This window comes from Bufo gargarizans, chromosome 8 (assembly GCF_014858855.1).
Source record: "Bufo gargarizans isolate SCDJY-AF-19 chromosome 8, ASM1485885v1, whole genome shotgun sequence".
In the NCBI taxonomy this organism is placed as follows: Eukaryota; Metazoa; Chordata; class Amphibia; order Anura; family Bufonidae; genus Bufo; species Bufo gargarizans.
The window spans coordinates 193,785,558-193,798,259 of NC_058087.1; the positions used below are offsets into that span (position 1 = coordinate 193,785,558).

Here is a 12,702-nt window from a genome sequence, read left to right on the forward strand (position 1 = left end):
TCTCTACTATATCACTCAAGTTCCCTTTTATACTTTCTTGCCTCTAATGTATAATTTCCACTTCTCATACATTCTGGCAAACGTTTTTCCTTTTAATGCTGCTTCTTGCTCCAAATTTTCCAGCATCTTTGGGGTCAGTTTTCTGGCATGTGATGAACATCTTAGTTTATCTGTTTGGCCTATATTTGTTTGAGGCAAGATTAATGCTGCATCAGACTCTTCTAACGCAGACAGGTTCTCTTGCTCTTCACCTTCTACCCTATCTATCTTTGTATCCTCTAACAGTGGCATAGTAATACTAGGCTCAGACATTTTACTTTCAATGCTATCACAATCAATACGAATAATAAGATGCCTTTCACTTTAAATGCAATATTGACAAATGCAGAAACAAATGACTTTCACCTTAAATGTAACAGCAATAAATGCAGGCAATAAATGATTTTCACTTTAAATGCAATAGATTCCGTGTATTACAAACTGTCCTTTTGTCTTTTATTCCTGAACATGAAAAATGTCTCTTTATGCCAAAGCCTATATGCAATTATAAGTAATAAAAGGAAAGCTCTGACCTTATTCTGAAGAGCAGGAACAAATGTCAATCTTAAGGGAGAGGTGTCTTTTCTTGATGTGTTGCGATGCTTGCGCTGACTTGCGATGCTCTGTGCAGACTTGCGATGCGCTGGCTTGGATACGCTGCTGCAGGCTTTGGGCCTAGTGGCGGGAAACTAGCTGGCTGCAGTACAAGGTCTCTCCATGGATAGCGGTTCAGGCACTCTAGCTCTGGACTTTAGCCTCCCACCATGCTTCTCTTTCTCTCTCTAGGGATCGAGGGAGGGTTGGCGCTCTTTCTCTGACTATTTTGCCTTTGCCATTCTGCCACTTTAAGAGTCGGCTGCGGTTTGACCAATGCACACGTTCTATGGTAGTTCTGCTGAGGTGTCTTTGCTTGCTCATTCAGAGAACAGTTGCTGCGCGGAGGTATATGCTGGCGCTCCGATGCTCTAATGCGCTCTTTACTGTGCAAGTTGAAGAGCACTATCACTTCGCCCTCTGAGGGTAACAGTTCCACTGTGGCAGGCGCAGCACTATGAAGTGCCTTTTGCACTCTGGCATTAGACGAATTTTGATATCTCTGACTTTTTTAGTCTAACCAGACTGTCTATTACTCTGTAATTCCTCTAGCGCCGTTCTATGGAAACAGTAGATTTAAAGAGCACTCCAAATTTATTAACTTCAACTTTTCATATATAACACTGCCGCCTCCGTAGCAGATAGTCCATGTACATAACACGTGTTGAAAAGATATCACAAAATGGCGGTATGATTGAGATGGTGGTTCAACTGTTCAATCTTGTCATTCAACATAAAATGGTGGATATATTTCTCTCTCCAGTATCTGTACTGTCACTTTAAGTTATTTAAGCACTGTATGATCTCTCTGAGAGGTATATCTGAGATAGTTTTACTTGCTGAATTTGGTCGCAATTTGCAGTATGCAGTTAACAGTAACTATTTGCAGATTGGTTGAGTATGATCTGGTATGGTTGTATGCAATTTGGATTGCAATATGGAATTTGAATTTGGATTGTGAATTTTGTAGTTTGCAATTGGTAGAACTGTAAGTAAACACAGATCTAACTAGTTCAGTATAGAGTTCTAATCACGATATTAACAGTAGGATCATTATATAACTGTTTTAAATACCTATTTTGGCCTCTCTGCTTCCATGAAACACAGCTCTTAGCGGAGTGAATGTCTGTTCAGCTTCTCTCTTTGGTGAATAATGATTCTAGCAGCTCCTGCTAGGGGAATTTCCCAGACAGGCTGTGTGTGAGGCTGGCTGTAATTGGTCAAAACTCCTGGGCAGTGTGAGGCTGGCTAGGATTGGTCAATACTCCTGCCCAGCAACAACAGTTTAACCCTATGCTTTCTGTTGTTTATGTTGTGTCATTGAGCTTACCTCACATTAATATAATGAGTCTTAAAGGCATATTATCTTTTCTGCTTCTGTGAACACAATATATAACAGTTATATGACATCCAAACATAAAGTCACTGTAAATAACTCTGCTTTTGTCTTTAACACACAAACATAGGAACTGTATTAAGGTTATTGGCAGGTCTAGCTGTATAAACATATAACTAAATTAGCATTCTAGGACAGGTCTTAGCTGGTTAGCTACAATTCACATTCTTTATTGATATTTAATACAATTAGAGCAAAAACCATCTGTCGCGGGTCATCGGGCAGGACACTGACAGAGTCCTCTGCTCTCCCACACAGCATGCTGTACTCCTGTAAGAAACAGAGACACAATCGGAACAGCAATACAACACCCGTCAGAGCGATTGTTTCCATCAACATTAAAGCATGGCTGACATCTCTAGGACGATACATGATGGATCTGGACACCAACAGACACATGTGAAGCCATTTTATGAGTGATGTTTTGGGTCACATGACCTCTGATTAAACCCATAATTTAAAAGGGTTCTTAATCATTATGGATTCTAGACAAGCAACTGATGTTGGGCCTCCATAGGGTAAGCCATTTGCAGGTGCAGCCGGACTTACACAGGGTATAGGGCGATGATGCAGAGCAGAACTGATGCTCCGTTTCCTATGCAGTTATTGAAAAATGCAGCATGCTACAGTTTTTGCCACAAAAAAACATGTGGTATGGAAAAAAAATTCAAGCAGTTTCTACACCAGGCCAAATGTATGTGTGTTTGGGCCATTAGAATACGTCTACACTGCAATTTTGCCTGCGATACGTGTTGCGCGCCCAATCGCTGCAGTGTGGCTGGGCTGCCTTGGCAATGAATGGGGGTCGCAGAGCAACTTGCGCGTTTGCTGTGACTGTGATATGCAAAAAATCCAAACACTGCAGGATTTTTTACAATTTGCGTTTAATGGCCGTAGCAAAAGTGCAAGTCGCATTGTGACCCACTTCATTCCTATGGCAGGAACGCTATACTGCGATCTTTGGTTGAGCAATGGATGTCGCATCCAAAATCTCTTTGTAGATGTAGTCTAACAAGGCAACCATTCGAATTAATGGTATTTCACGTAATACGTGGACGACCCAGATCCACCTGAGCGGGATAGGTTAAAGGGGTTGTCCGGCATTGAAGCCGACGACCCCTGGGGTCCTCCTCTGCCTCACTCACCTGTCTGTGGTCCTGCCGCTGCGCCGTCCCCACACGACCAGGAAGAGGCTGGGTCCTGTGACTGCTGCGACCAATAACAGGCCTCAGCATTCACAGTTGCTTTTGAACGGTACATCAATGCTGTGACGCAGTGTTCAAACCACTGAGGCCTGTCATTGGCTGCAGCAGTCACGGGACCAATCCGCTTCCTGGTCCTACAAGGAGAGGAAGTGGCCAAGAACGGAGCAGTAGCATGAACAGGTGAGTGGGTTTATTATGTTCAGTGCTACAGGGGAGGACCCCAGGGGTGTTGGCTCTAAGGCCGGACAACCCCTTTAATACTATTTAATATACATATGTGGCCAATAGCAAGGGGGTTGACGCCTAATTGGCCACACCACCCACAGTCAGCGGGCACACTCTCCGATAGTAGGCCGGGCTACACGCACGGGGACCTCCACACTGGTTTGTCCTGGGTATTCTGAGCTGATGCTTTTGGATAACAATTATTATTCCCAATTCCACGCAGCAATTTTCATAGATATTTCTATAGATTTTTTTCTCGTGCAGTTGGGGAAGATTTAAATAAATAATAAAAAAATATATATATATATATAAGTTTTATTAACAATACAAAGTTCAGGCTTCGCAAAAACCTCCACGTTTCATTGCCAGGACATATGGCTAGAGTAAAACAAGTAAAATAGACTTCAGTGGCCGCAGCTCATATTGACCCAGTATCTGGACACACAGGATCCATACAGATGAGCAAATAACTTACATTATACTTTAACCTGCATTACTCCCCTGTGTGGCCCAGGCTGCCGGGGCTACGTTTTCTACCCAGGGCGGTCTGTTCAGTCTGCCTAAACTGATTCATCTTATATACAACAGTGGTTACATGGTGTAAGTATATGGAGATCCTATAGACACATCTGTATGATGCCTGTGTGGGGTGGGGGGCGGCTCACTGCACAGATTCAACCAAATACATTAAAAAATGATAATAAAAATAATCCAAAAATAAGACAACGCTCCTGCCATCGCCGACCTCACACTGAGGAGGGTAAAGAGTCACAATGAGAGGTGGAACACAAGGAGGCCCCCCACTAGCCTCATGTACCAGGGGGTTGGTGGAGACTATAGGAATGTACACGAGGCAGTCGAATAAGAGGTTTCATAGAATCCATGAGGTGAAGGCTTCTCAGTGAGAAGTGAAGGGTCCTGGGGCGTCTTCATCTTGCTACTATTCTCAGGATGTTGGCCTGTGGAGAGGGAGAACTGTCAGTATTGGATCTTCACCCTCACACAACAGAAGTAAAACTCCTATCATTGCTTGTATCATTAGAGCTGTAACCATACACAAAACATGGAGTCTTACCTCTAAAAATATGTCGACAAATTTGGCAGATATCCCTTCTATAGAGGCCAGGTCCTCCAACTGAAAAATAAATAATTTCTTAAATAAAAAAAAAGAAGAGGAGTTGTCCCTTCTTGCTGTTACGAAGACAAGATGAGACTAATAGGAAACCACCAGGTGGCGGATTAACAGCGGAGCAGGCCGGCTCTGCACCGTTTCGGTAGTTCCCACTGCAATGCATGGGAGCTATGTAAACAGCGAAGCAAGCCATAGTGAGTGTGAGTCAGGGTAAGCGTATAGCTTTACTGTGACACGCTGTTTGTGGCTCCCTTGTTATCCAGCCACCTGGTGTTAGGCTCTTAGGCCAATCTGACCATCGGATCGGTGAAATGGGACAACCCCTTTAACCTTGGCCTGCACAATAAGTCTGTCTTCCATATCATTTAGAAACACTCAATGTCAGTTTACAGCAGGTGGTCCCGGTCTTTAAACCTGTGCCAATGAATATTTACGGGGCTGTTTTAAAGGGGTTATCCAGGAATTTGATATTCATAGCCTATCCTCAGGCCATGGTGCTGGAAGTCAAACCCAGATTGATTGGATAATCAATGACGTATCCTGAGGCCATCAATATTAAAATTCCTTTAAAGGAATTGCCGGGCCAGTCACAGGTAATATACTTACCCCGTGCCGCTCCTAGTCCATGCACACTGATGAAAACATCTGGGGGGGTGGAGCAGCCAATGGCAGGCGCGGACGAGCCTTCCTGGCGTCACCTGCAATGCTATGGAGGCTCGTCCCCACCTGCCATTTGCTGCTTCCCACACCAGATGTTTGCCGAAATGGGATAACCCCTTTAAGCTTGCTGCTGCAGTGATCAGGCATGAGGTTGTCAGGTGCCCAGCATTCAAGGGACAGAGAGAAGACCCTAAAGCCCAGTTACAGTTGACCAGTATAGTATAAGAAGTGATAAATAATGAAGTCCTACACAGAAAATACCCTCCTCCGCAGCCAGTGTCATTGCAGTGTCCCAGGGGGTCAGTAGTGTATGCTGGGCTTTGTAGTGCAGATTGACCACTAACCTGGGATCCACTGTCGTCTTCAATTGGGGCAAATACTGGAACAGGCAGGTATTTAACAGTTCGTGACGCCAGTGTCAATTAAACGGTGACACGCCGTGTAAAGTATGGTGGAAGAATGAAGCAAGCACAGGATAGCCAACAAAAACTGGAACTTTTACTGAATATCAGTCAGGATAATACACGGACACTGGTAGTGCACAGTTCCATAAAAGACGGTTGGTTTTAGAAGAATACAGATGGTTCTTGACATTACAGAAAGGCCGGTCTTAGCGATGAATTATACAGAGTGTTGATTACAGGAGATGCAGTACAGGCGGCTTGCACACTATTCCTGACTGGTCCTGCCACATGTGACTTTCCTCCAAGGTCTAATGCCCTTTATCTGGCGTACCCTTGAAGCTGTCCTTATCTAGTACCTCCTCTGTTATCTTGAGTACCTCTCGCTTTATCTGATCGGCCTCTGTGGTAATCTGTGTCTTGGCTTGTGGCTCGCTTATGCTGCTTCAGCTGAACGGATGGTGACTCAGGAGGGGAACCTTTTCCTTGGATCCGGAACCCCGTTACAGGGCCTTTACTACCCTCTCCTAGCCGGCAGGCTTCAGGCCTGCTATGCTCTCACAGGCCCATAGCCTGGCCTTCTCTCAGACACAGGATCATTTCTGACCTCTGCTCCCACAGTCTGTCTCCTGCTATTACTTCCTGACTGGGCCTTATATAACCTAGGGTTCCCTAGCTGCAAATGCACGTTTCACAGTAACAGGAAAATACATAGCATGACATTATAAGATATTCTATACCAACCTCCCCAAAAATACAGGGGGAACGACAGTACCCAAGTGACCCTTCAGTAGTGACGGGGTATTACTCTCCCGTACACTACATACCCCGCTGCTTTAAGCTGAGTACGACCTCGTACTCCATCAGGGCCCGCCCAACTGGAATCATGACCTGAAATAGAGGAAGACACATGCATGCATACAGATATGTCATTTACACTCTTATCAGACCCAATTGGAAATGGCGAAGTGCGGTGACAAGGGGCGTCGTTCTCTTCTTCTCAGGATAGTGAGTGGAACGGGGGCGCTGACCTGGCACAGCGGATGTTGAAAGAACCAGGATAGTCCATGACAATAAATAAGTCCATAAATAAATCAACATCTCAGAGGCTTGCACATAGGAAGTCCATCTCTGGGCACATAGACGTGAATAAAAACAACCGGTTATTGAACACTGTCAGCAGCACATATATAAAATGACAATACAGGACTCTGACAATACCAGGGCCATGTTATCCTGGCAAGTCCTGCTTACCCTTTAAAATATTGCTGACATAAAAATGTCTTTTCAACCTGAAATGGGGGTGAAAAGGGAAAAATAGTGCAAAATAAGGCACAACTGGGATTGTAGCAGCGAACCGGATGTCCCAAACAAAACAAAGGCAGCTGGAAGCATTGATACACAGTGGCACATTATTTAACTAGGATGCCACCGGCCGTGGGTAACTGGCAGCGAGCTTCACCAGCTCTGCCAAATGGAGGGACAAACGGCCAGTAAAGAGATGGACAAGAAGGCAGAAGTACTCACAGACGAGTATCATGTTCTTCCTCAGATGACGAGTCGACATAGGGAACCTGCAGCAGTTGTTCTGGCAAGGCCGGCCACATTTGGAACCCGTCTCCCCTGACAATTTTTAGAGGGGGAGGTTTGTCTTTCACGGCCTCCATTTCAGCCTCCGTCCTCGGGAATGGAAACCACTGCACGCCTCCAGCGCAACCGAGGTCCGCCACCCAATACACCCTCTTTCGTAGGGCCTCTAGTTCTGCTTTAGTGCAGGTGGTCGGATCTACCGGAGGTCCAGGGGGTCCGGCCGCTGGGGTAACAATGGCAGCTGCGGTTTGGCGCCGGGCCTCAGCCCATTCCTCTGCTCTCCGGCAGCTGTCCTGTCGCTCCTTCTCCTCCTCTCGTCTCACTGCATCCGGAGGGGGATACCGCTCCTCCAGCCCCTGCATCACGATGGGCTCCCAGAAAACGTCGGGGCTGAGGTAGGCCTGGTTCTGCAGATGGGTGGTCCGGGCCTTTTCCACATGCGCTCTCTCTGTCTCAACTGGCTCTGACCTCTCTTTCCCAGAGTCCCAGTTCTCAGCCGGCGCCTTCGGGCGAGTCACTGCGGTGGCGTAGGGGCCCCTTAGACTTTCGGCAGGGGTGTATTCTATGATCTCCCCCATAGTCAGATTGTGGAGATGCTCTGGGAGGTAGTGCCGTTTTACCGATCGCCGGTTGACATAGAAGTCCCGGCCAGTCCCCAACTCCTGGATAAACCCATAGCCTTTCTCTTTATCAAAGGACACCACGATCCCGCGGCGCCTTTCTAGCTGGGGCTTACCCAGAAAGGAGTCTCCCTGTATGGACTTAGCCATCTCCTCGAACCGCTTTTTCCGGCTGGTGTTCTTTTTCGCCACCGCGGCTCTCAACTCCTCCATAATAGCCGGCCATTCTGCGTGCCGGCGACGGATCGGTGGGGACTCAGGTCGGGTGATGCTTAGGTCCATGGCCTGGGCCCAGGGGGTGGCCGTCCAGGCTAGAGGATCCCACGGCCCCAACTCCGGAAAGTCCGGTGGAGTGGCGCCCCACTCGCACGTGGTCTCAACCTCTCTCTCTGCAGCGCACGCCATCTCTTCTCTTCCTGGTTGCTGCATCGACTCTGACTCCTCCCACACACTGGGCCAGTCTATCTCCATCTGAGCCCCGCCTCCCAGGCGTAACTCTTCAAAGTAGTCAGCCGCGTCGTCACTCCTCAAGGTGGGTGGCGCTCCAGGGCAATCGTCTCCTCCTTCTTCTTGGAAGGTTTCGGCGCCAAATATTCGCGCCTCTGCACATCCCGATGGCGCAGTAAAAAGCCTCATGGCGTCGGCGGCCATTTTAGATGTCCTGATGCTGCAATTCACTGACAGCAAGCAGGATGATGAAAAGTCCAGTAAAACACAGTCCACAAATGCGATTTTCTCTCTGGGGGTAGCGCAACACAGTATAGCGTCTTTGATTCCTCCCAGGCGCAATTGTAATCCACAGGTTTCAGAAATAAAGGTTACAGTCTTTGTAATACGGTGGTGGAATATTTAAAGCACACAGTTCACACTTCTCTGCACTTCAGAAGTATGCGTATCCTGTTCGTGACGCCAAAAAGAGCGATGCAGTGTCCCAGGGGGTCAGTAGTGTATGCTGGGCTTTGTAGTGCAGATTGACCACTAACCTGGGATCCACTGTCGTCTTCAATTGGGGCAAATACTGGAACAGGCAGGTATTTAACAGTTCGTGACGCCAGTGTCAATTAAACGGTGACACGCCGTGTAAAGTATGGTGGAAGAATGAAGCAAGCACAGGATAGCCAACAAAAACTGGAACTTTTACTGAATATCAGTCAGGATAATACACGGACACTGGTAGTGCACAGTTCCATAAAAGACGGTTGGTTTTAGAAGAATACAGATGGTTCTTGACATTACAGAAAGGCCGGTCTTAGCGATGAATTATACAGAGTGTTGATTACAGGAGATGCAGTACAGGCGGCTTGCACACTATTCCTGACTGGTCCTGCTACATGTGACTTTCCTCCAAGGTCTAATGCCCTTTATCTGGCGTACCCTTGAAGCTGTCCTTATCTAGTACCTCCTCTGTTATCTTGAGTACCTCTCGCTTTATCTGATCGGCCTCTGTGGTAATCTGTGTCTTGGCTTGTGGCTCGCTTATGCTGCTTCAGCTGAACGGATGGTGACTCAGGAGGGGAACCTTTTCCTTGGATCCGGAACCCGGTTACAGGGCCTTTACTACCCTCTCCTAGCCGGCAGGCTTCAGGCCTGCTATGCTCTCACAGGCCCATAGCCTGGCCTTCTCTCAGACACAGGATCATTTCTGACCTCTGCTCCCACAGTCTGTCTCCTGCTATTACTTCCTGACTGGGCCTTATATAACCTAGGGTTCCCTAGCTGCCTCTAGTGACTCAGAGCTGGAACTACACCCTAGCCGGCCTGCAAATGCACGTTTCACAGTAACAGGAAAATACATAGCATGACATTATAAGATATTCTATACCAACCTCCCCAAAAATACAGGGGGAACGACAGTACCCAAGTGACCCTTCAGTAGTGACGGGGTATTACTCTCCCGTACACTACATCATACGGTTAGCCCTAAGTCAATTACCCTAAAATGGACAATGACAAAGTTCCAAAATCCCTCAGACCTGAACCAGATGACATCCACCGCGCCATTCATTCAGGATTCCCTTGTGCCATACAATACCACATACACAACCTTTCACTTACGTTTTTGAATGGGCCGTTGACCTCCCTCCAACCCACAATGAGCTTGGCCTTCTTGTCCCAAATCTTCTGCAAGGACTTGAGCTCTGTTATCGAGCCTTCATTCAGCAGATTCAGAAGCTTCTCTCGGCCATTCTGGAGCAGATCTGTCCGCAGAGTCAACTCCCAGCCAGGCATGTTCTCGCAGCCTGTGGGGGTTCCCTGTGGAATTCACATAAAGACAATAAAAAATATCCAAATACAACAACCCAAGCAAAACTCTGGGAAAGCTGGGTGATGGTTCCTGTGAGCGTTGTGCATCAGACATGCTAGTGGCTATTTGATTTTTTGTGCATAGAGGAGTTTCTCACCTGCGTTTTCTTCTCAATTACTATGATCCCTTCTTCTTTGGTGTTTAGATTGAAATCTGGAGACAACCAGAGACAAGACTTAAGCTGCAGTAAGCATAAAATCTAAAAATCTGACACCCACTACAGTTGACAGATGGAGAAACCCAGAGCACCCACAACACCAGTAACTAACAGAGGAGCTTCTGACCTCTAGCCAGGCTTGTGCCAGAGAGCTGTTCCTCAACTGTGAAGACTCCAAGTTTCGTACCATGCAGTGGCAGGACACGGAGCACTTTCTTGGTCTTGGCAGCGGAGCGAGTCATCATAGGCTCCCGGAAAATGCTCTCGCTCACGCTGGAATCGGACAACTCTAAGTGTGAGTTGTTTGATTTCTCAAGAGCCTCAGCTGCCAGAGACTTCTCCTTCTGCTCCACCCTCAACCTCTGAGGAATGGAAAAGGGGGAAGAATTAAAAGAGAGAAATACATCATTTAATCCCACCGGAAAACAAACAGATAAAGGTCTGTCCAGTTTTATCTCCTTTATAATCACGTTAGAACCATAAATACATCTGTGGCCTCATCGATTATGGTGGGTGATCAGCAGGATAGGTGTGAGCAAGAGCACAACACAGTATCTGACACAGGAACGGCCGAGGCTCTGACATGTCTCCCAGCAGCAAATATAATTCCACAGAATGTAAACCATTAACAATGGGAATATTTTAGTGCTTTGCCCACAAGATGCTTCCTGGACGGGCACCCTGCTGCACACGCAGTGAACCGATGTGCACTGTCCGCAGCTTCATTTGCACAATGTGCATGTAGCCAATGTCTCCAGTCTCATCTCAGATAATGTATTACTTCTTTTACTACCCAGCGCTCTAACGGCTGGTTTTGACATGGACAGCTAAACCACTGCTGTGTAACAAACTGGTGGATTAGTGGCCCCAAAACGTTCACTTTTTGTTTACAGAAGACTGGGCAAACCTTTTAAAATACTAACAAAAAGACGCCGCAGATTACACAAGCACGGTGGCTCAGTGGTTAATGGCGGCTCAGTGGTTAGCACTGGTGCCTTGCAGCGCTTGGATCCTAGGTTTGAGTCTGAACAAGGATGACATCTGCATTTGTTCTCCCAGTGTCTGTGTGCGTTTCCTACAGATACTCCGATTTCTTCCCACATTCGAAAAACATACTGATAGGGAACTGAAGTGATGGCAATGTGTGTAAAGCGCTGCAGAATAGGTTGTTGCTATATAACCAAGAGAAATAAAGAAAATTTTATGTTCTGGCCCTGCCTCACCGCAATCTCTAACCGAGTCTCCTCCAACTGCTTCATAAGCACCATGCGCTCTCGTCTGGGTGTGGTCAGTAGCTGCATCTCCATTTTTCCCATTTCTGTTAGGATTTTATCCAATTTGAGCAGCCTTTCCGCTAGGGCTGGGTCTAAGTGGGAAAGCCGGCGCCTCCTCCTGTAAGAAAGCAGAATATTGTTCAGTAAGGGGCACACCCCGGCTAACCATACCCGCAGACCTAGGCACATACTTTTTTGCGTATTTGGACATATTAGGAGACTCTTCTGTGGAATCAGTCTTGTGACTTAAAGGATGGAAGGTACTCAGGCACATAAACCTACCATCTACCTTACTCCCCCCTCCTGTCCCCAATTAACACACCGAGACATCTTCTTGGGAAAAGAGCCTTCTCGGCCAATTTTATTCAACAACATTAATTATCACTTAACATAAATACGTAATAATAATAACACGCATAACATATCAATTACCATAACATCTGAACCATTGAATAGGATCCTAGAAGGCAACAGGTAAGCTGTGTTTTCACCATTCACCTCCACTTGTCATATCGCCTTACCCTCGGCCGCGGTCACCGACCCGAGAGCACCGAATACTCCAAACTGTAATTATTCTCCCCTGTAGGCCCATCTGCCCAACAGGAGCCCCATGCACAAGCTTACCGAACCTCCTGAGATGCACACTCCACCTTGGCATGCACCTCATAAACTTATCATTGCCTTCCAGGACCCTCCATTACCACGCCACGAACGACCATAGGAGACACCTCACCTATGGGAGTCCCGCCAAACCCGGAAAGCCGTCTCCAGACCCTCCTGAACCCCTAAAGCCCACATGTCAATACCCACCTCATTAAGGTGGACACCATCAGCCCTAAGGAACTGAGGCGATCCCGCCTCCAGCTCCCGATGACGCACCACAATTCCACCATGACGCCTCACAAAACGTCCGACCTCCCTATTAAGTTTAGCCCGGGCCTTGTTGAGACGCTCAACCGACCTCGCAAAACGCCAGACTCTCCGAGCCACCACCTCAGACCAAACCACCAACACACCCGGAAAATCCGACCACAAACGCAGGAGGTCCAGCTTCATATCACGAATTACCTCCCTAGTACTGCGCACACCCAGGTCATTCCCCCC

The 12,702-nt window shown here is 47.2% G+C and overlaps 1 protein-coding gene across 2 annotated transcripts; it reads right to left on the bottom strand.

Annotated features, from left to right (window-relative positions):
- Window positions 1–3,794: 3,794 nt before the first annotated feature.
- Window positions 3,795–11,795, bottom strand: LOC122945220 (kinesin-like protein KIF22). Of its 2 annotated transcripts, none has more exons than XM_044304194.1 (6): window positions 11,548–11,795; window positions 10,512–10,686; window positions 10,265–10,320; window positions 9,918–10,115; window positions 4,535–4,594; window positions 3,795–4,418 (listed from the first exon to the last, which is right to left on the bottom strand). In XM_044304194.1, the coding sequence occupies exons 1-6, from the start codon at window positions 11,785–11,787 to the stop codon at window positions 4,389–4,391; spliced, it is 759 nt and encodes a 252-aa protein (XP_044160129.1). In that variant the 5' UTR covers window positions 11,788–11,795; the 3' UTR covers window positions 3,795–4,388. The 2 variants fall into 2 exon arrangements, with proteins under 2 accessions (XP_044160129.1, XP_044160128.1); XM_044304193.1 differs by having other exon boundaries at window positions 3,797–4,418; window positions 10,452–10,686; window positions 11,548–11,766.
- Between the last annotated feature and the right edge of the window lie 907 nt (window positions 11,796–12,702).

What these genes read in the sequence shown, in the direction of transcription:
- LOC122945220 (XM_044304194.1), bottom strand. Translation starts at nt 11,787, where the DNA reads ATGTGCCTAGGTCTGCGGGTATGGTTAGCCGGGGTGTGCCCCTTACTG. An exon ending in AGACTCGGTTAGAGATTGCG is followed by an intron (nt 10,687 to 11,547) that starts GTGAGGCAGGGC and finishes TCCATTCCTCAG; the next exon opens with AGGTTGAGGGTGGAGCAGAA. An exon ending in TTGTCGACATATTTTTAGAG is followed by an intron (nt 4,419 to 4,534) that starts GTAAGACTCCAT and finishes CCCTCTCCACAG; the next exon opens with GCCAACATCCTGAGAATAGT.